The 23664-nt window shown below is 34.5% G+C and overlaps 1 protein-coding gene across 1 annotated transcript in view; it reads left to right on the plus strand.

Moving 5' to 3' along the window:
• The first annotated feature begins 7037 nt into the window (after positions 1-7037).
• Positions 7038-23664, plus strand: part of LOC134688406 (putative uncharacterized protein DDB_G0274405) — a 43379-nt gene continuing 26752 nt past the window's right edge. The window contains exon 1 of the mRNA XM_063549109.1: positions 7038-7623. Coding sequence (XP_063405179.1) covers positions 7303-7623 — 321 coding nt within the window. The 5' untranslated portion in view covers positions 7038-7302. The remainder of the gene's footprint in view (positions 7624-23664) is intronic.

Here is a 23664-nt window from a genome sequence, read left to right on the forward strand (position 1 = left end):
TTTTTAAAGAAGTATAAAACTTATTTTAGCTCAAAATCAAAATTCTCGCTCTCATATTACCGATAGAGAAAGAAAGTATTTTTTGGAGAGTTGCACAAATAAACGACCTTTTAAAAAAAATCATTTTAATCTTTGAAATTTCGTAATACAAAACATAGATTTCAAATTGTTTGATTGCATTTTTCCATGTCGAAATTAGCGATTGCAGACGCGTGGTATTAGTCATGTCAGTCACAAGTGTCAGCTTGGGATATTTGCATCCCGCATCCAAACAGTTATCACCCTGAGGGCAATTAACACCTGGCTATTTAATCTCTTAATTGCCTTTAGTGTCTGACTTAAAGGGATTACAATTAAATGTGATATCATTTTAATGATCATAATCGATAATAGATGAAAGTTCAAAATGGAGGACAAGTAAAATAGCATCTTCAAAATAATTATAGCGTTGCGGGAATTATTATAGCATCACGCTGAAAAAATCTAGCGTCGTGGTACCGCGACGGTAAAACTGCCTGGGGAGAACACTGATTGCAATTAATGAAGTATTTATAAACACTAGAGAACTATAAAAAAAAAACAAGAATGTGTCCAAAGTACATGGATGTTGTCCCCCTCATACTATCCTTTTTCCATGTTCCATGGACCATGAAATTGTGTAATAATCTAATTTGGCATTAAAATTAGAAAGATTATACTGTAGGGAACATATATACTAAGTTTCAAGTTGATTGGACTTCATCTTCATCAAAAACTACCTTGAAAAAAAGAGAAAAAAAACTACCTTGACCAAAACCTTTAACCTGAACAGACGAAAGGACTGATGGAGGAACAGACGAATGAATGGAGCAACAGACCAGAAAACATATTGCCCCTCTACTATGGTAGGTGGGGCATAAAAATGTATAGTTCATCTTGTGCACGTCAAAGTTATGTGACATTTTTTTTTCTTTCTTTCAGATGATATATGTACACTTTTAGTATTAGTTAATAATATTAATTTGGTATATAAAAATTCGTAAGGGTTCCGCGGAACCCAGTGTCTCGCCTACTTTTGCTGTAACTCCCAGGCTCAACAAAAATGAGGAAAACAATCAATAAAAATATTCCTACTGATATTATCTTTTGATTGTAAGATGCTTCTGTCCAAGTTTGGTATACATTTCAGGATAGTTTATGAATCGAATAAATGTTTTAAAAACTTAAAGTGCAGACTGTATATTATGTTAACTGGATTCATTTTTTTACAAAATTTACTTCTGGATACTATCTTATGATCATAAACAAGCTTCTGTCCAAGTTTGGTAAAAATCCAGTATAGTTTAAGAAAGATATTCAAATTTTAAAAACTTTAACCACAGAGTGAATGTAATGTTTCCCCGCAGATAAACTAAGTCCATTTATAAGTAAAAAACAGAAAAAATGGAATTTTATTTTTGAAAAATTTACTTCTGGATACTATCTTATGATCATAAACAAGCTTCTGTCCAAGTTTGGTAGAAATCCAGTAAAGTTTAAGAAAGTTATTAAATTTTCAAAAACTTTAACCACAGAGTGAATATTTGTGGACGCCGCCGCTGACGACGCCGACGGAATGTAGGATCGCTTAGTCTCACTTTTTCGACTAAAGTCGAAGGCTCGACAAAAACACTTAATGCCTGTTTTGTTCAGTATAATAAAACAACTAATGACTGGTTGTGCAGGTAATAGCAAGTTTGTTGCCCCTTCGCATACCAACTATTGCTCTCGGCTTTGCCTCTAGCAAGTTGATATCTCAAGGACAACAAACTTGCTATTACCCTCACACCCAGTCATAGTCCGAGATTACTCTGACGTCCGACAGCTGTTTAGCCAGACAAGCTGGGGCCGTGGTACATCAGAGCTTGTCCCATATCAAAAAGTGGATATTTGCCCACCCAAAATAGATGCGCTACTTCCTTGCTTCTGGAGCCGACTGAGGGCCTTGGAATTATATAAATCGGGCATCATTCTCTTCAGTTTTCATTTATCTCTTCAAATTGAAAGTCAAAATGGAGAAATCATGGGTCTCTGTGAAAAATGTTAAAATATAGAAAATTAAAGGTTTGGCAGGTAGGTGAAACTTACATAAATGAAGAGATAAATGAAAACTGAAGAGATTATTGCCTGATTTATATAATTCCAAGGCCCTCAGTCGACTCCAGAAGCGAGGAAGTAGCGCATCTATTTTGGGTGGGCAAATATCCACTTTTTGATATGGGACAAGCTCTTAGGTCCAACACCCCCAGCTTGTCTGGCTAAACAGCCGTCGGACGTCAGAGTAATCTCGGACTAACCCAGTCAATATGTGTATACTGTTGAATATTAATCCCCTCAAACAAAAATATTTGTAGAAAAATTCGTTTTAATTTCTGAAATCTGAAATGAGAACCAACCCTATGAACCTTAACAACAGTGTCATGCCAAGATATAAAAGTAGGAAGACATGCATGTCATCATTTTTGTATTCAAAAGGGACCCATAATGTCTTATCCTTTACCTACCAATGTGAGCTATTCGTGTCTTGTATATGAATTGAGGCTATTCTAAAGGAAATTGTGTTTCACAATTAAGTTTCATTGCATCGGCTGATCGGTGGCGTGAGTTGTTATTTTCGGATTTCTTCAAAAATTCAAAGTAAAATCAAGAGGATTCCAAAAGATAAAACCAGCTAAATTAAACTTGTCTCTTCCGTATTCAGTCCCGATTTGTCAAGCGATAATGATAATGTATTTTTGATAAAGCAATCGGACACTCTATTCACTCGTAATAATTAAACTGCAGTCCTTTGATATGCTATAAATGGAATAAATGTCCGTTTACAAAGAAAAGTGACTTCAACTTCTTCTTCTATATAATAAACTTCCAATTATGGAACAACTCCGCAACGGATATTATCCAGAAGGGAGTTAATTAAAACTTATAATGTATGCACTAAACGTTTTCCACAAATAACATAAAAAAATATATTAGATTCGCTGTACACGGATCTAAACTCTAAACTATTTAAGGATCTGGAAAAATCAGTGTGTATTGCAAAAAAAAAAACCTCCTACGATTCTTTTGATAGTAAGATCTAATAGATATAGGAAGATGTGGTGTGAGTGCCAATGAGACAACTCTCCATCCAACGACTACTATAACATATGTTATAGAAGACTACTATAACATATGTTATAGTCCCGTTATAGTAGTCTCAGGTAAGAATAGGTTTTTTTTTCAATCCAAGGATTATAAATAGTATTTCGTAAGAAATTTAGATTTATCTATTCTAAACAGTCAAAATATGTCTTCGGCAGTTGATTAAAAAATGGTGTAGTATTTCGAAGGCAATTTAGATGCTCCTGAATATGGGACAGGCGCAAAATTGCGGCGGGGTTAAACATTTTTATGAGATCTTTACCTCTAGCCAATGTAGAAAAGTAGCTTATTTACTCATGTTCCATTAAAATTGTAATAGTGTTGCATGTATCAGTACTGATAAAAAAAATCCTATTACATAAAATTTCACAAAGGATTTCTTGTCGACGTCTCGCCGAAAGGATGATATTATTTTACTAAATCTACACATTCCATCAACCAATATAAATAATCGAACACACCGAATGAATAGCTGTTTTATTTTTTTATTTATTTTTATACACCCGATTAGTTACGTATTATGATGCACCGTTGTCCGTCCGTCGTCAACATGATGGACATTAACTAAAATAAACCTTAACAAAATATGTACTAGTTCAGTGATAATGGACGTCTTACTAAACTCCGAAAAAAATCATACAAGAATAACAAAGGCACAGGCTCCAGACTTCATACAGTCGCAAATAGGCGACGGGGTTATTTTTTTCTTTCTTCCAAACCTCTAGTATATCTAGCCAATGTAGAAAAACAAACACACTGCAATAGGCTCAGTAAATCTCAGTTTAAAAGAAATCCGTTTTAACTAAAAAAAAATCTTAACAAAATATGTACTAGTTCAGTGATAATGGACGTCATACTAAACTCCGCAGACTTCATACATTCGCAAATATGCGACGGGGTTATTTTGTTCTTTCTTCCAAACCTCTAGCATATCTAGCCAATGTAGAAAAACAAACACACTGCAATAGGCTCAGTAAATCTCAGTTTAAAAGAAGTAAGTTTAATTTTCTGATCAGGTGTTCCCAGTTTAAAAAAAAAACAACGCACATTGGTACGCAATCACGTCTACTGTAAGTTTTGTCCTATGCAAAATATCAATACGTTCAAAGCCAATAACAACTTATGCAAATCATGTATCTAAGACTAAGATATCAATCAGTACACATACATCATCCAATGAATTTAGTGGTAATGTAAATAATAACATTCACAGTCTGAGAGAAAAACATGACATTGTGCAATGCCAACTTAAAGGTGTCGACAGAATTTAGAACCGTAGGACTGTCACTGTATAGTATGTGTATAACATAATATTTAGTATATGGATTAAATTTACTGCTAACAAAATCAATATTCATACCAATAAAAACAATATTCAACTATCTAATTTTCAGACTTGGTAAACAACATCACCGTAAACATTATGATGTGCTATATATATTATATATATATATATATAACTCTCGTTTGTAAGAAGTCTTCTACAAGACGTACAGTCAATATAAAAAAGAAGATGTGGTATGATTGCCAATGCGACAACTGTCCACAAGAGACCAAACTGACACAGACATTAACAGCTATATATATATATATATGTCACCATACGGCCTTCAACGATGAGAAAAGCCTATAACGCATAGTCAGCTAAAAAAGGCCCCGATATGACAATGTAAAACAATCCAAACGAGAAAAATAACGGCTTGCATACTATTTCTTTGAATCTTTGTACGGATTTAGTAAAAGAGAAAAGTAATTGTAACGAAATATTTTAGCAGCCAAACATAGATTACGTTCATATTTTGTAACTTGTTTTCGTGCTTTGTATCTATGATAATCTATCTGATGAGTTAAGCTCTTTTCAAAAGATTTTTATACTAGTAATCTGTTCAAAAGTTTTACTGTAACACCACTGTCCCAGGTCAGGGTTGGGTGGGCTGACATGTTTAATCCCACCACATTATGTATGTTCCTGTCCCAGTCAAGAACCTTTAATTCAATGGTTATTCTTTTCGTTTCTGCATATAGATCACATTTGTTTTTCGTTTTATTGTTTTGTAAATCTTGTTAATTCTTTTGTTGTGCTTATGAACCACTATCCCAGGTAAGGAGAAGTTATGCGTCCGTCAACCACATTTAACCCCGGCCGCCACATTCTGTATGTACTTGTCACAAGTCATGAACTTATAATTCAGTGATTGTCATTTGTTTTGCCTGTATATCATATTTGTTTTTCGTTCATTATTTTGTGCATTACTCAGGTTGTTAGTTTTCTCGTTTTGGAATTGTTATATACATGCGTCATTTCGACTATGCGGTATATGTTGTTTTTTTCATTGTTGAAGGCCAGGTCTACGGTTTCCGATAGCTGTTAATTTCTGTTCCATTTTGGTCACTTGTATAGATCTGTATAGAATTGTCTCATTGGCAATCATACCACATGTTCTTATTTTTATATTGTTATTTTAAAACGTCACTACAAACACAGGCATGGCGAACGAACTGAGATAATAGTAAGATGGTGCAAAAAACATCTGTCAATCAAAGGAAAAAATTGCAATCAGATTTTTCAAGTCAAACGAGCATTTATACATGTAATTAAATAGGAAAACTGTTGTTGATGAGATTGTTTAAGAGATTGAGAGTGTAGTGTTGAGAGTTAAATAGTCATACAAAACTGTCAACAGAATCAAACAGACTTCTAGAAGGATGTTATATAATTATCAAGTTATCAGGCTAAAACTCAAAAGAAAATTTTACACATAATTTTATTAAAACAGTTTTTGATAGTTTCTTTGATAGTAGCTAGTTATAGAATTCTTGTTTCCGAATCCCTATTCTTTTCTATTGTATGATTATATTTTGTGCAATTTTGAAAACAAAATATTGCAAAAAAGCACTAAAAGATTAATTGTAGAACTGCATATTGGAAAATGTAGAACTTGACATAGAACTGTTTGTATCTCCGTAAAATAAAGTAGAAAACAAACATGATACACAAGATCAACAAGATACTTTGATTTTGAAGGGTTTTTTTTGGAAGTTTCAGGTTTTTGGCCTGTGAATTGTCGATTTTTCTTGTCAATGATTCCATCTTGAAAACTATTATAAACATTATAGATTGAGAGAAACACCAAACCGAGACAAGGTCGGCAACTCAACTGACATAAAGTATCAAGTAAACTGACAAGACTTATATATATAAACCAACATGTCCGAAATCGTCAGCAGGCTTCTTGTATACTATGATGTTCAAAGAGGCATTTTTTGTTATAATTTATACATCCGAATGTATTAGCCTTTGTTTAACTTTTTATGTGTTTATTTTTCTTTGTATAAATATAAGTTGATATAAATCATAAACTGACACTAAGATATACAAAGGAGCAAGACTATACAAAGCCTTGCATATATACAAAATATCTTTTTAATGAAGGAAGATTTTTTTTTTGAATAAGATATTCAAGAACTTTTAACATAATTTGCACTCAAGATGGGAATAGTGACTATGAATGACATCCCAGTGAAATACCAGATGAAAATTCTCAACCGGGAATTATCAAAAGACATATTAAACAGTTTATTTTTTTATTTTTTATTTTATTTTTTATTACTGTTTTGTTATATTATTTTTTTGTTTTGTTGCTGTTTCTGTGTATCTGTACAGTAGGGTAGGATCCATATTTAGTTTGTTTATTACGGATACACATTAAAATTCAAAGTGTTTATTGTATAATTAATTAGAAGTTGCTACTGCGTGTCTTTAAAATAAACTTGTGAATGAAAATGGCTAAAAATAATTACTATGTCACAGTTTGTAGAACGATGTGTCATCCTCCCCCGCAGTAGCTGGTTTATTGATTATTGATCAATAAAAATGTTAATACGCAAACAGTGTCGGGATTTGAAACGATTGTGGGATTATCAACAAAGAATTTGTGTATTTCACTTTTAATATACATGTATATGTTGTTATGACGTAATTGTGCTGTCACATTACAGGTGTAATTTACCCAAAACGAGGCATGCAATACACAGCATGGGGGAAGGAGTTTAATTAGAAGGTACCCGGTCATTTGGAAAACGTAATACACAGTGAAAATGTTAGTGTATCGGACATAAGTAGTGACAGTTTGTTTACATAAAATGGCTTCGAGTTCGGTCAGTCAGGAAAGTCTGGACACAGTCGACTATGAACAGAGTGCTCGAAAAAGTAAAATCCGGTCTCTGCGGGCGAAAGGTGTCCTTCCACGAAGCAGTGAAAGAGAAGCTGATCCAAACGATAAGGAGAATGGAGATGAAGGTTTCAGTGGGGAACATGAATCTCCCTCTCGTGGTGGGGTGGGTCGGGCAAAAGACAAAAGGACAAGACCCAGTCATTTGAAAGGAAAGATGGGTCTAAAAGACAAAAGGAAATTACGTGAAAAGAGAAGAAGTACAGGTGTTGTACACCTCCAATCAACAGAGGTAAGGTTACAGGTAGGATCCAACATTTGTCAATGAAATTAGGGTAATTTAAATGGGATGCAAACATAAATATTTCGTTGACCAGCATGTTTTTGCACAGATAGTTTTTCTGATCTTAGAGGGGGAGGGGCACTTTGATCCAGATCAAACCAATATTATGCTCAATTATCTCTTGCCTTGTCTTCTGTTTGGTTTTCATGGTTTTGTACAATGTATTAATATGTAGATATGAATAGTCAGACATGAGGGGGCATAACATTTGAAGCCTCTACATATTCTCTAGTAGAGACTATGCCACTTTCTCTACACTTTTAAAACCCTTACAACATTTACAGTAATTATAGCTATTCAAATATATTGTAGAGGGGGGATAGAACCTTTATTGGGACTCCAGGATTGGGTGTTTTTAAGCTCGGGATTTCGGGATTGACCCTTTCGGGATCCAGGAATTCTTGTTTTCAAATTTTGGGACGTCAGGATTTACTTTATTTAAAGTCGGGACCTCAGGATTTCGTGTTTTTAAGCCCGGGATTTCGGGATCAGGACCCCTCCTATCCCCCCTCATTGTAGACATGGTAGGTGGATTATTGCACCTGCTACAGGAGTAGGTCCGGTAAGAGGTGATTGTGGCCTCAACATGCTAAAATTTCAAGTCCATCTGACGAAAGATTTAGTACACTTTTTAAACAATAGTGTCTATTTCAGTTGATTCAATTAGTTTATGTGAAAGATTTGAATTGATGTAGTTATTAAAAACGCTCTGATTCAAGCTTAAACATGAAAAATCTATCAAAGATGCCAAAAAACGTCACTTTTCAGATATTTTATGTCAACAATGAAAGTGGCAGCATCCGTGTCCATCCTCAACCTTCAGGGGCGGATGCTGGAATTTTCGAAAGGGGGGGTGCTAACCCAGGGCAAAGGAGGGGTGCAAAACATATGTCCGATACAAATGCATTGATCGGCCCAAATAAAAGGGGGGTTCGCACCCCCGGAACCCCCCCCTGGATCCGCCACTGACCTTTATACATGTTGTGTATTATCATCAAATACAACTTACATTTCAATATTAAGAATGAACACAGATGCGGCCACTTTCATTTAAGACGGAAATCTTCTAAAATTTTACTAAAATGCTTGAATTGTGAAGATTTCAGTAATTTTACATGACTTAATGATGCTAGTACTTGATATATGTCCATTGTATTGTCAAAAAACACAATAATAATAATAATAATAATAATAATAACTAGATTTGCCATTGCAAGCAATAGCGGATGGCACCCTTCCCCCATTGCCAGGCGAGCGGCAGCCATTTATAAAATTTTAAAGTCAAACACTGCATCTACACATGCAAATTATCCTTTTTGTAAAGTTTTGGTTAGTTTGGAGCATTTTGGAACTTTGGACATTTTTGCTGTTTCCATGGTTACGGCGGCCATTTTGATAATTCCAACTTCAAAAGTCAACTTTGCGGATGCCAGTGACCATTTCTGTAAAGATTCATCCAGTTTGCAGCAAACGGCAGCCATCTTGAACCATTCCATGGTGCCTGCAACTGTCTACCTTAGGGTCCCCAATATAGTAGAGTTCCATCAACTTTGGTTCATTGGTTTTCCAGAAATCTCCTGGACAAAATGTGTGGAAGAAAAATAATAAAAACTAGAATTGCCATTGCAAGCAATAGCGGATGTCACCCTGGTCCACCAATTGCCACTAAGCGGCAGCCATTTCGAAATGTTAACATTAAATTAACTTAATTTACTTTAGAATACATCAGTTTGCAAAATTTTAGAAAGTTAAAAGCATTTTTAAAATTTTGATGTTTTTACTGTTTCTATGGCAACGGCGGCCATTTTGAAAATTCCAAAGTCATACTTCTGCTTCATATTGTGCTCCCCATAATATTTTACAATCATATAACATTTAATGGCTGTACAACACTAATGTTCTGGAATGTTCCATCACATTTTCATATTTTGATGTTTTTGCCTTGTTTCCATGGTAACGGCAGCCATTTTGGAAATTCCAAAGTTAAGTGCCACATCCACATTTGCCAGGCAACATTTCTGTAAAAGTTTTTTATATTTTTTAAGAATTTTCAATTTTTTGATATTTTTGATCAGTTCCTATGGCAACATGGTAGTTCCAATGAATCTCAAAATCATCCACAGCATGTATATAGAGGACAGCTACATTGTATAAAAATATGATGATTAAATGTTTTGTTATAGTTAAATTATTCACCAAAAACTAAAACTTCATTTTTTCACTCTTTTCCTGTTTTCATGGTAACAGTAGACATCCTGGAAGTGCCAATCTCGACTGCACTTCTGACAATGGTCATTAACATTCTGGTATAGTTCCATTACAATTGGTCCTTACGATTCCAAGAAATAGTATGGACAAAATGTGTGGAATAATAATAATAAGAACTAGAATTGCCATTGCAAGCAATAGCGGATGGCACCCTTCCCCTATTGCCAGGTGAGCCGTAGCCATGGTAACGGCGGCCATTTTGGAAATTCCAAACTCAAAAGTCAAGTCTACATTAGCTGAGCAACATTTGTTATAAGTTTCAATAAATTTGAAGCATTTTGATTTTTTTTGTATTTTTGCTGTTTCCATGGTAACGGCGGCCATTTTGAATATTCCAAAGTCAAACCCCCGCTGCAATTTATTCCCTCCATAATCATATACCATTTAATGTCTCTAGCATAAATTAAACATTGATGTTCTAGAATGTTCTGTGAAAATTCAAAGTTTTGACCTTTTTGCATTGTTTCCATGGTAACAACAGCGATTTTGGAAATTCCAACGCCAAATGCCACATCTCCCAATGTTGCTCATCGTTACTGTGAAGTTTCCTGAAGTTTGGAGCATTTTGAGAATTTCGAAATTTTTGGTGTAGTTTCCATGGCAACATAGTAGTTCCAATGATCACCAAAATCATCCAACACCTGTATATAGTGGGCACCTACATTGTATTAAAATATAATGATTCTGAGATAAAGCATATCCAAACAGTTCACCAAAACAAAAAACTGGATTTTTTCACATTTGTTCAGTTTCCATGGTAACGGCGGCCATTTTTTACCATTCCAATGTCTCTTGCACAACATAACATGGCGGTTCATATCATGATACAGTTCCATCAACATTGGACTGACCAATTCTGAGAAATAGTATGGAAGAAAAATAATAAAAAAAACAAAAAGAAACGTAGAATAACAATATGTCACCCAAACTCCGTTTAGGGTGCCATAACTAGAATTGCCATTGCAAGCAATAGCGGATGTCACCCTGGTCCACCAATTGCCACTAAGCGGCAGCCATTTCGAAATTTTAACATTAAATTAACTAATTTACTTTACAATGCATCAGTTTGCAAATTTTTAGAAAGTTTAAAGCATTTTTAAAATTTTGATGTTTTTACTGTTTCTATGGCAACGGCGGCCATTTTGAAAATTCCAAAGTCATACTTCCGCTTCATATTGTACTCCCCATAATATTTTACAATCATATAAAATTTAATGGCTGTACAACACTAATGTTCTGGAATGTTCCATCACATTTTCTCATTTTGATGTTTTTGCCTTGTTTCCATGGTAACGGCAGCCATTTTGGAAATTCCAAAGTTGAATGCCACATCTAGATTTGCCAGGCAACATTTCTGTAAAAGTTTAATATTTTTTTTAAGAATTTTCAAATTTTTGATATTTTTGATCAGTTCCTATGGCAACATGGTAGTTCCAATAAATCTCAAAATCATCCACAGCATGTATATAGAGGACAGCTACATTGTATAAAAATATGAGGATTAGATGTTTTGTAATAGTTAAATTATTCACCAAAAACTAAAACTTCATTTTTTCACTCTTTTTCTGTTTCCATGGTAACAGTAGACATCCTGGAAGTGCCAACCTCGACTGCACTTCTGACAATGGTCATTAACATTCTGGTATAGTTCCATTACAATTGGTCCATACGATTCCAAGAAATAGTATGGACAAAATGTGTGGAATAATAATAATAAGAACTAGATTTGCGATTGCAAGCAATAGCGGATGGCACCCTTACCCTATTGCCAGGTGAGCGGTAGCCATGGTTACGGCGGCCATTTTGGAAATTCCAAACTCAAAAGTCAAGTCTACATTTGCTGAGCAACATTTGTTGTAAGTTTCAATAAATTTGAAGCATTTTGAGGTTTTTCGTATTTTTGCTGTTTCCATGGTAACGGCGGCCATTTTGAATATTCCAAAGTCAAACCCCCGCTGCAATTTTTTCCCTCCACAATCATATACCATGTAATGTCTGTAGAATAAATTTAACATTGATGTTCTAGAATGTTCTGTGAAAATTCAAAGTTTTGACCTTTTTGCATTGTTTCCATGGTAACAACAGCGATTTTGGAAATTCCAACGCCAAATTCCACATCGTCCAATGTTGCTCATCGTTACTGTGAAGTTTCATTAAGTTTGGAACATTTTGAGATTTTTGAATTTTTTTGAGTAGTTTCCATGGCAACATAGTAGTTCCAATGAGTGCCAAAATCATCCAACACCTGTATATAGTGGGCACCTACATTGTATTAAAATATAAGGATTCTGAGTTCAATCATATCCAAATAGTTCACCAAAACAAAAAACTGGATTTTTTTACATTTGTTCCGTTTCCATGGTAACGGCAGCCATCTTGACGGTTCCATACCCCACTGCACTATAGAATGTTCTTGTCTACATTATGGTATAGTTCCATCAATATTATTCAAGCCAATTCCGAGAAATAGAATGGACAAAAAAGTGTGGAAGAATAAATATAATAATAATAATAAGAAAAAAAGAAACGAACAATAACAATATGTCACCCCAACTCCGTTGAGGGTGCCATAACTAGATTTGCGATTGCAAGCAATAGCGGATGGCACCCTTACCCTATTGCCAGGTGAGCGGTAGCCATGGTTACGGCGGCCATTTTGGAAATTCCAAACTCAAAAGTCAAGTCTACATTTGCTGAGCAACATTTGTTGTAAGTTTCAATAAATTTGAAGCATTTTGAGGTTTTTCGTATTTTTGCTGTTTCCATGGTAACGGCGGCCATTTTGAATATTCCAAAGTCAAACCCCCGCTGCAATTTTTTCCCTCCACAATCATATACCATGTAATGTCTGTAGAATAAATTTAACATTGATGTTCTAGAATGTTCTGTGAAAATTCAAAGTTTTGACCTTTTTGCATTGTTTCCATGGTAACAACAGCGATTTTGGAAATTCCAACGCCAAATTCCACATCGTCCAATGTTGCTCATCGTTACTGTGAAGTTTCATTAAGTTTGGAACATTTTGAGATTTTTGAATTTTTTTGAGTAGTTTCCATGGCAACATAGTAGTTCCAATGAGTGCCAAAATCATCCAACACCTGTATATAGTGGGCACCTACATTGTATTAAAATATAAGGATTCTGAGTTCAATCATATCCAAATAGTTCACCAAAACAAAAAACTGGATTTTTTTACATTTGTTCCGTTTCCATGGTAACGGCAGCCATCTTGACGGTTCCATACCCCACTGCACTATAGAATGTTCTTGTCTACATTATGGTATAGTTCCATCAATATTATTCAAGCCAATTCCGAGAAATAGAATGGACAAAAAAGTGTGGAAGAATAAATATAACTAGAATTGCCATTGCAAGCAATAGCGGATGTCACCCTTCCCCCCATTGCCACTAAGTGGCAGCCATTTTGAAACATCTAAACAGTGAATGCAGATCTATGAATGTGATATATCTTTCTGTAAATTTTCAGTACAATAAGTGCGTTGACAAAAGTGTCATTTTTCTGCTGTTTCCATGGCAACGGCAGCCATTTTGAAAATTCTAAAGTCAAAAGTCTCATCTATACATGTCAGTTGACAATAATATTAAGTTTCATTAAGTTTGGAGCATTTTGAACATTTTTGACATTTCTGCAGTTTCCATGGCAACGGTGGCCATTTTGGAAATTCCAACTTCAAAAGTCTCATGCAGACTTGAAAGTCAACAATCCTTTTAAGTTTCATTACTTTTTGAGCATTTTGAAATTTTTAAAATTTTTGACATTTTGGCTGGTTTCTATGGTAACAGATACCATTCCAAATTTCTAATGGCAGATACCACATTGGTACATGGGAGGGAACATACCATCAGAGTTTCAATTGATTTGACCTACCATTTTAAGGAAGTAAATGCAACTTTTAATGGTTTTTAAAGCGTTTTTACCATTTTTGCCCTGTTTCCATGGAAACGGCAGACATTTTTGAAATTCCAACGCCAATTTCCACATCTACTAAAGTTGCTCATCGTTATGCTAAAGTTTCAAATGAATTGGAGCATTTTCATATTTTTGAAATTTTTGGTGTAGTTTCCATGGCAACATAGTGGTTCCAATAATGACCAAAATCACCCAAAACCAGTATATGCCTGGCACCTTCATTGTATCAAAATATAATGATTCTGAGTTTAAGCATCTCCAAATTATTCACCAAAAACAAAAACTGGAATTTTTCACAATTGTTCCGTTTCCATGGTAACGGCAGCCATTTTTTTTGGTCTTGAGGCCCACTGCAACCCGAAATTTTTTGTTCCTCATTATAGTTCACTATCATCAAGAGTCAGGTTCCATTGTCTCCAAAAAAGCTGCCGGACAAAAATCATTGGAAGAATAAGAATAATAACTAGATTTGCGATTGCAAGCAATAGCGGATGGCACCCTTACCCTATTGCCAGGTGAGCGGTAGCCATGGTTACGGCGGCCATTTTGGAAATTCCAAACTCAAAAGTCAAGTCTACATTTGCTGAGCAACATTTGTTGTAAGTTTCAATAAATTTGAAGCATTTTGAGGTTTTTCGTATTTTTGCTGTTTCCATGGTAACGGCGGCCATTTTGAATATTCCAAAGTCAAACCCCCGCTGCAATTTTTTCCCTCCACAATCATATACCATGTAATGTCTGTAGAATAAATTTAACATTGATGTTCTAGAATGTTCTGTGAAAATTCAAAGTTTTGACCTTTTTGCATTGTTTCCATGGTAACAACAGCGATTTTGGAAATTCCAACGCCAAATTCCACATCGTCCAATGTTGCTCATCGTTACTGTGAAGTTTCATTAAGTTTGGAACATTTTGAGATTTTTGAATTTTTTTGAGTAGTTTCCATGGCAACATAGTAGTTCCAATGAGTGCCAAAATCATCCAACACCTGTATATAGTGGGCACCTACATTGTATTAAAATATAAGGATTCTGAGTTCAATCATATCCAAATAGTTCACCAAAACAAAAAACTGGATTTTTTTACATTTGTTCCGTTTCCATGGTAACGGCAGCCATCTTGACGGTTCCATACCCCACTGCACTATAGAATGTTCTTGTCTACATTATGGTATAGTTCCATCAATATTATTCAAGCCAATTCCGAGAAATAGAATGGACAAAAAAGTGTGGAAGAATAAATATAATAATAATAATAAGAAAAAAAGAAACGAACAATAACAATATGTCACCCCAACTCCGTTGAGGGTGCCATAATAACAAAGAAACGGAGGAATAACAATATGTCACCCGACATTGTCGATCGGGTGACATAATAATAATAATAAGAAAAAAAGAAACGAACAATAACAATATGTCACCCCAACTCCGTTGAGGGTGCCATAATAATAATAACTAGAATTGCCATTGCAAGCAATAGCGGATGTCACCCTTCTCCCATTGCCACTAAGCGGCAGCCATTTCAAAATAATTTATACAGTGAATACAGATTTATGAATTGAGATTTATCTTTTTGTACATTTTCAGTACATTTAGAGGATTTTCAAAAGTTTCACATTTCTTCTGTTTCCATGGCAACGGCAGCCATTTTGGAAATTTCAAAGTCAAAAGTATCATGTGTACATGCCAGTTAACAATAATATTAAATTTCATTAAGTTTGGAGCATTTTGAAAATATTTGACATTTCTGCATTTTCCATGGCAACGGTAGCCATTTTGGAAATTCCAACTTCAAAAATGTTATTCAGACCTGGCAGTCAACAATCATATAAAGTTTCATCTTTTTTGGAGCATTTTGAAATTTTGGAAATTTTTGACATTTTGGTTGGTTACTATGGTAACAGAGACCTTTCCAAAATTTTAAAGGCAGATACCACATTGGTACATAGGAGGGAACATACCATCAGAGTTTCAATGGATTTGACCTACCATTTTAAGAAAGTAAATGCCACTTTTAGGTTTTTGAAGCATATTTGACCATATTTGACTTGTTTCCATGGTAACGGCAGACATTTTTGAAATTCCAACGCCATAAAGCACATCTACCAATGTTGCTCATCGTTCCTGTTGAGTTTTATAAAATTTGGAGCATTTTGATATTTTGGAAATTTTTGGTGTAGTTTCCATGGCAACATGATAGTTCCAATGATTGCCAAAATCATCAAAAACCAGTATATGCCCGGCACCTATATTGTATCAAAATATAATGATTCTAAGTTAAAGCAACTCCAAATAATTCTTTAAATCCTAAAACTTTAATTTTTCACAATTGTTCCGTTTCCATGGTAACGGCAGCCATTTTTTATGGTCTTAAGACCTACTGCAACCCGAAATTCGGTGTTCCTCATTATAGTTAACTTTCATTAAGATTGGTTCCATTGGCTCCGAGAAAACTGCCGGACAAAAAAGGTGGAAGAATAATAATAATACAGAAAAAGAAACAGAGGAAAAGCAATATGTCACCCGACATTGTCGATCGGGTGACATAATAATAATAATAACTAGTATCTCAATTGTTTGTAAAACAATTGAAAGGTCTTTCCTGTAAAAGTGATGTTTTCGTTATGTACTTTGTACGACCTTTCGTTTGATATACGACAAGCATACCTTTTCAAACTTTTCGCTTTTAACACTTAATGACCTCATCCGCCTACAGTTTTGAGATCGGAAGTATGATATATGTAATACAGAGTAGATGAGCTTTCATTTGATATGCGACAACGCCATTTTCTAGAAAGTTTGATTTTTGCACTTAATAACCCTATCCAACTATTTTTTTGAGGTCGGGAATTTGATATTTTAAATGTACACATCATGACCTTTCATTTGATATACAACAACCCTATCTTTAAAGAAAATTTATATTTTGCACTCAATGACCCCATCCAACCCATTTTTGGGAGACGTCAATTTGAAATTTGAAATGTACGCTTTATGTTCTTTCATTTGATATGCGACAACCTTACCATCTGAGAAATTTGAATGTTTGCACTAAATGAACCCACCCTGCCCACTGGGATGAAAAGGGGGTTCAAAATTTTCATTTTTAGGTAGAGTTTATTTAGACCTTCAATTTGATATATCAGATGACCCCATTTGACAAAGTACAAATAATGATGCAATATCAACTATATAAATAGAAGTTATGAAACTTACAAAGTCAATGCAAAACTTGAAAATTTCAAAATGATTTTTTGGTGTATTTTTCCATGGAATGTTTTTGGTATTTGGTCAAACATATAACTATGTCAACCTCTTCAATTTCTAATACATTTTAAGTGGTAAGCTCTTGTTGATTCAGAAATACATGCCTCCGCTCGCAAAACTTTAAACTGCAGTATCTCTATAACGACAATAGATATCTCAAATCTGTTAAATGATAAATGATCTACAGTTGAAGGACAACATTATAGAAAAAGAATTGGGACAATTTCAAAGTTCACCAAGGTCACAATTAATCATCAAATATATGATGCAATACCAAACTTGAGAACCGGAAGTCATAGAGACATGGGACTATCACCATTCAACTCAGGACCACTTGACCTTTCAGAGATCACAATGTCAAGGTCATAGTATAATGTGAAGGTCAAGGTGAAATTGCATCATGACGTAACATTGACGAGACATTGAAGGTCTTGAATTACTGATCATCTTTGCAGTATATAGTAGGTTGATATCTGTTACCTTAAAAAAGATATACACAAAATACTAGATTTTTAAGAATCATCCCGTTGTAACTTTTGAACAGACGGTCGGACATTTTTCGGTTAATAATATAAAATGTAGAGCTCGTCGAGAGGAACATTTTATACGCTGTATGTATGCAGCAAAGTCTTATCGTTTTCCTAATATGTAAGCTTGAAATTGCAGCGTAATTTTTTTTTGCACTCAGTGACCTTTGACCTTGGGTGCATATTCAAGGTCACATGAATTACAGATTATTGGTGCAGGTCCCAAGTCTCTACGACTTCCGGTTCTGAAAATAAAAAAATTCTAAAACTGTTTACAATTTTTCAAGGGGAATAACTCCTTATAAGGGTTAATAACAAAATGATTGTATATGTTCAATAACATGAATAACATTGCCATCTGTTCTTGTACATGTTACCGTTTTCAAATCGATTCTGTCTTGAATACTTTTTGCTAAAAATGTAAAAGAAAGAAATTGCTTCAAGGGGACATAACTCTCATAAGGGATGATGAAATCCTTAGCAGCCTCATATGGTAACATATCATGATAAGATCTAGCTATTGTCCAAATAAGGTCATGATATCTTTTAAAACATTTAAGGGGGGCCATGTTGAAAAAAATCAATAAAAGGGAGATAACTTCTAAAGGGGATGATGAAATCCTACAAAAGTTCATCTTGTAAAAGTTCATGATGAGGTCTATCGATGGTCCATATTTGGTCTTGATAACTTCAACAGAAAGGGGAGGAGGCCTTGTCAAACAAATGTTGGAAGAAAAAAAAGAAAAAGAAAAAGAACTAGATTTGCGATTGCAAGCAATAGCGGATGGCACCCTTCCCCTATTGCCAGGTGAGCGGTAGCCATGGTAACGGCGGCCATTTTGGAAATTCCAAACTCAAAAGTCAAGTCTACATTAGCTGAGCAACATTTGTTATAAGTTTCAATAAATTTGAAGCATTTTGAAGTTTTTTGTATTTGTGCTGTTTCCATGGAAACGGCGGCCATTTTGAATATTCCAAAGTCAAACCCCCGCTGCAATTTGTTCCCTCCACAATCATTTACCATTTAATGTCTCTAGAATAAATTAAACATTGATGTTCTAGAATGTTCTGTGAAAATTCAAAGTTTTGACCTTTTTGCATTGTTTCCATGGTAACAACAGCGATTTTGGAAATTCCAACGCCAAATTCCACATCTTCCAATGTTGCTCATCGTTACTGTGAAGTTTAATTAAGTTTGAAACATTTTGAGATTTTTGAATTTTTTGGAGTAGTTTCCATGGCAACATAGTAGTTCCAATGAGTGCCAAAATCATCCAACACCTGTATATAGTGGGCACCTACATTGTATTAAAATATAATGATTCTGAGTTAAATAGTATCCAAAAAGTTTACCAAAACAAAAAACTGGATTTTTTCACATTTGTTCCGTTTCCATGGTAACGGCAGCCATCTTGAAAGTGCCACCCCCAAAAAGCAAATCTTCATTTGGTGGTTAACAATATGGTATAGTTCCATCTTCTTGTGGCCATTCATATGAGAGTTCCAGACTGGACAAAAATGTGTGGAAGAAAAATAATAAAAAAAACAAAAAGAAACGTAGAATAACAATATGTCACCCAAACTCCGTTTAGGGTGCCATAACTAGTATCTCAATTGTTTGTAAAACAATTGAAAGGTCTTTCCTGTAAAAGTGATGTTTTCGTAATGTTCTTTGTACGACCTTTCGTTCGATATACGACAAGCATACCTTCTGTAACTTTTCGCTTTTTACACTTAATGACCTCATCCGCCTACATTTTTTAGATCGGAAGTATGATATATGTAACACAGGGTAGATGAGCTTTCATTTGATATGCGACAACGCCATGTTTTAAAAAGTTTGATTTTTGCACTTAATAACCTCATCCAACCAATATTTGGAGGTTGGGAATTTGATATTTCAAATGTATACATCATGACCTTTCATTTGATATACAACAACCCTATCGTTAAAGAAAATTTATTTTTTGCACTCAATGACCCCATCCAACCAATTTTCGGGGGACGTCAATTTGAAATTTGAAATGTACGCTTTATGTTCTTTCATTTGATATGCGACAACCTTACCATCTGAGAAATTTGAATGTTTGCACTAAATGACCCCACCCTTCCCCCTGGGATGAAAAGGGGGTTTCAAATTTTCATTTTTTAAGTAGAGTTTATTAAGACCTTCAATTTGATATATCAGATGACCCCATTTGACAAAGTGCAAATAATGATGCAATATCAACTATATTAATAGAAGTTATGAAACTTACAAAGTCAATGCAAAACATGAAAATTTCAAATTGATTTTTTGGTGTTTTTTTCCATGGAATGTTTTTGGTATTTGGTCAAACACATAACTATGTCAACCTCTTCAATTTCTAAAACATTTTTCGTGGTAAACTCTTGATGATTCAGAAATACATGCCTCCGCTCGCAAAACTTCAAACTGCATTATCTCTAAAACGACAATAGATATCTCAAATCTGTTAAATGATAAATGATCTACAGTTGAAGGACAACATTATAGAAAAAGAATGTGGACAATTTCAAAGTTCACCAAGGTCACAATTAATCATCAAATATATGATGCAATACAAAACTTGAGAACCGGAAGTCGTAGAGACATGGGACTATCACCATTCAACTCAGGACCACTTGACCTTTCAAATGTCACAAGGTCAAGGTCATAGTATAATGTGAAGGTCAAGGTGAAATTTCATCATGACCTGACATTGACCTCAAATTGAAGGTCTTGAACTACTGATCATCTTTGCAGTTTATAGTAGGTTGATATCTGTTACCTTTAAAAAGATATACACACAATACTATGCTTTTAAGAATCATCCCGTCGTAACTTTTGAACAGACAGTCGGAATCTTTTGAGCTCAGTGTATAAAATGTAGAGCTCGTCGAGAGGAACATTTTATACACTGTAAGTATGCAGCAAACTCTTATCGTTTTCTTAATATGCAAGCTTGAAATTGCAGCGTACTTTTATTTTGCACTCTGTGACCTTTGACCTTGGGTGCATATTAAAGGTCACATGAATTAAAGATTATTGGTGAAGGTTCCAGGTCTGTATGACTTCCGGTTCTCGAAATACAATTTTTCAAAAATTATGTTCATTTTTTCAAGGGAAATAACTCCTTATAAGGGTTAATAACAAAATTATTGTACATGTCCATTAACATTGTTGTCTGTTCCTGTACATGTTGCCGTTTTCAAATCGATTCTATCTCTTATACTTTTTGAGAAAAATGCAAAGGAAAGAAATTGTTTCAAGGGGATATAACTCTCATAGGGGGCGATGAAATCCTTAGCAGCCTCATATGGTAACACATCATGATGAGATCTAACTTTTGTCCAAATAAGGTCATGATATCTTTTAAAACATTTAAGGGGGGCCATGTTGAAAAAAATCAATAAAAGGGAGATAACTTCTAAAGGGGATGATGAAATCCTACAAAAGTTCATCTGGTAAAAGTTCATGATGAGGTCTATCAATGATCCATATTTGGTCTTGATAACTTCAACAGAAAGGGGATGAGGCCTTGTCAAACAAATGTTGGAAGAAAAAAAAGAAAAAGAAAAAACATTAGAACTAGTATCTCAATTGTTTGTAAAACAATTGAAAGGTCTTTCCTGTAAAAGTGATGTTTTCGTAATGTTCTTTGTACGACCTTTCGTTCGATATATGACAAGCATACCTTCTGTAACTTTTTGCTTTTTACACTTAATGACCTCATCCGCCTACATTTTTTAGATCGGAAGTATGATATATGTAACACAGGGTAGACGAGCTTTCATTTGATATGCGACAACGCCATGTTTTAAAAAGTTTGATTTTTGCACTTAATAACCTCATCCAACCAATTTTTGGAGGTTGGGAATTTGATATTTCAAATGTATACATCATGACCTTTCATTTGATATACAACAACCCTATCGTAAAAGAAAATTTATTTTTTGCACTCAATGACCCCATCCAACCAATGTTTGGTAGACGTCAATTTGAAATTTGAAATGTACGCTTTATGTTCTTTCATTTGATATGCGACAACCTTACCACCTGAGAAATTTGAATGTTTGCACTAAATGACCCCACCCTTCCCCCTGGGATGAAAAGGGGGTTTAAAATTTTCATTTTTTAAGTAGAGTTTATTAAGACCTTCAATTTGATATATCAGATGACCCCATTTGACACAGTGCAAATAATGATGCAATATCAACTATATAAATAGAAGTTATGAAACTTACAAAGTCAATGCAAAACATGAAAATTTCAAATTGATTTTTTGGTGTTTTTTTCCATGGAATGTTTTTGGTATTTGGTCAAACACATAACTATGTCCACCTCTTCAATTTCTAAAACATTTTTCGTGGTAAGCTCTTGATGATTCAGAAATACATGCCTCCGCTCGCAAAACTTCAAACTGCATTATCTCTAAAACGACAATAGATATCTCAAATCTGTTAAATGATAAATGATCTACAGTTGAAGGACAACATTATAGAATAAGAATGTGGACAATTTCAAAGTTCACCAAGGTCACAATTAATCATCAAATATATGATGCAATACAAAACTTGAGAACCGGAAGTCGTAGAGACATGGGACTATCACCATTCAACTCAAGACCACTTGACCTTTCAAATGTCACAAGGTCAAGGTCATTGTATAATGTGAAGGTCAAGGTGAAATTTCATCATGACCTGACATTGACCTCAAATTGAAGGTCTTGAAAAACTGATCATCTTTGCAGTTGATAGTAGGTTGATATATGTTACCTTTTAAAAGATATACACAAAATACTATACTTTTAAGAATCATCCCGTTGTAACTTTTGAACAGACGGTCGGAAATTATTGGGCTTATTGTATAAAATGTAGAGCTCGTCGAGAGGAACAATTTACATGCTATATGTATGCAGCAAAGTCTTATCGTTTTACTAATATGTAAGCTTGAAATTGCAGCGTAATTTTTTTTTGCACTCAGTGACCTTTGACCTTGATTGTATATTAAAGGTCACATGAATTAAAGATTATTGGTGAAGGTCCCCAGTCTCTACGACTTCTGGTTCTCGAAATACAGTTTTTCTAAAATTATGTACATTTTTTCAAGTGGAATAACTCCTTATAAGGGTTAATAACAAAACGAGTGTACATGTTTATTAGCATTGCCATCTGTTCATGTACATGTTGCCGTTTTCAAATCGATTCTATCTCTTATACTTTATGTGAAAAATGCAAAAGAAAGAAATTGTTTCAAGGGGATATAACTCTCATAGGGGACGCTGAAATCTTAATCCGCCTCACATGGTAATACATCATTATGAGATCTACATTATGTCCAATTAAGGTCATGATATCTTTAAAACCAACGAGGGGGGTCATGTTGAAAAAAATCAATAAAAGGAAGATAACTCCTAAAGGGGATGATGAAATCCTTAACAGGGTCATTTGGTAATAAATCTTGGTGAGGTCTAGCTATGGTCCATATTTGGTCCTAATAACTTCAACAGAAACAAGAGGCGGGCATGTCAAAAAAATGTTGGAAGAAAAAAAGGAAAAAAAAGAAAAAAAAACATTAGAAAAACAATAAGGTCTTTCCTCACGTAGGGGAAAGACCTTAACTAGTATCTCAATTGTTTGTAAAACAATTGAAAGGTCTTTCCTGTAAAAGTGATGTTTTCGTAATGTTCTTTGTACGACCTTTCGTTCGTATACGACAAGCATACCTTCTGTAACTTTTGGCTTTTTACACTTAATGACCTCATCCGCCTACATTTTTTAGATCGGAAGTATGATATATGTAACACAGGGTAGATGAGCTTTCATTTGATATGCGACAACGCCATGTTTTAAAAAGTTTGATTTTTGCACTTAATAACCTCATCCAACCAATTTTTGGAGGTTGGGAATTTGATATTTCAAATGTATACATCATGACCTTTCATTTGATATACAACAACCCTATCGTAAAAGAAAATTTATTTTTTGCACTCAATGA

This window comes from Mytilus trossulus, chromosome 10 (genome assembly GCF_036588685.1).
Source record: "Mytilus trossulus isolate FHL-02 chromosome 10, PNRI_Mtr1.1.1.hap1, whole genome shotgun sequence".
Classification (NCBI taxonomy): domain Eukaryota; kingdom Metazoa; phylum Mollusca; class Bivalvia; order Mytilida; family Mytilidae; genus Mytilus; species Mytilus trossulus.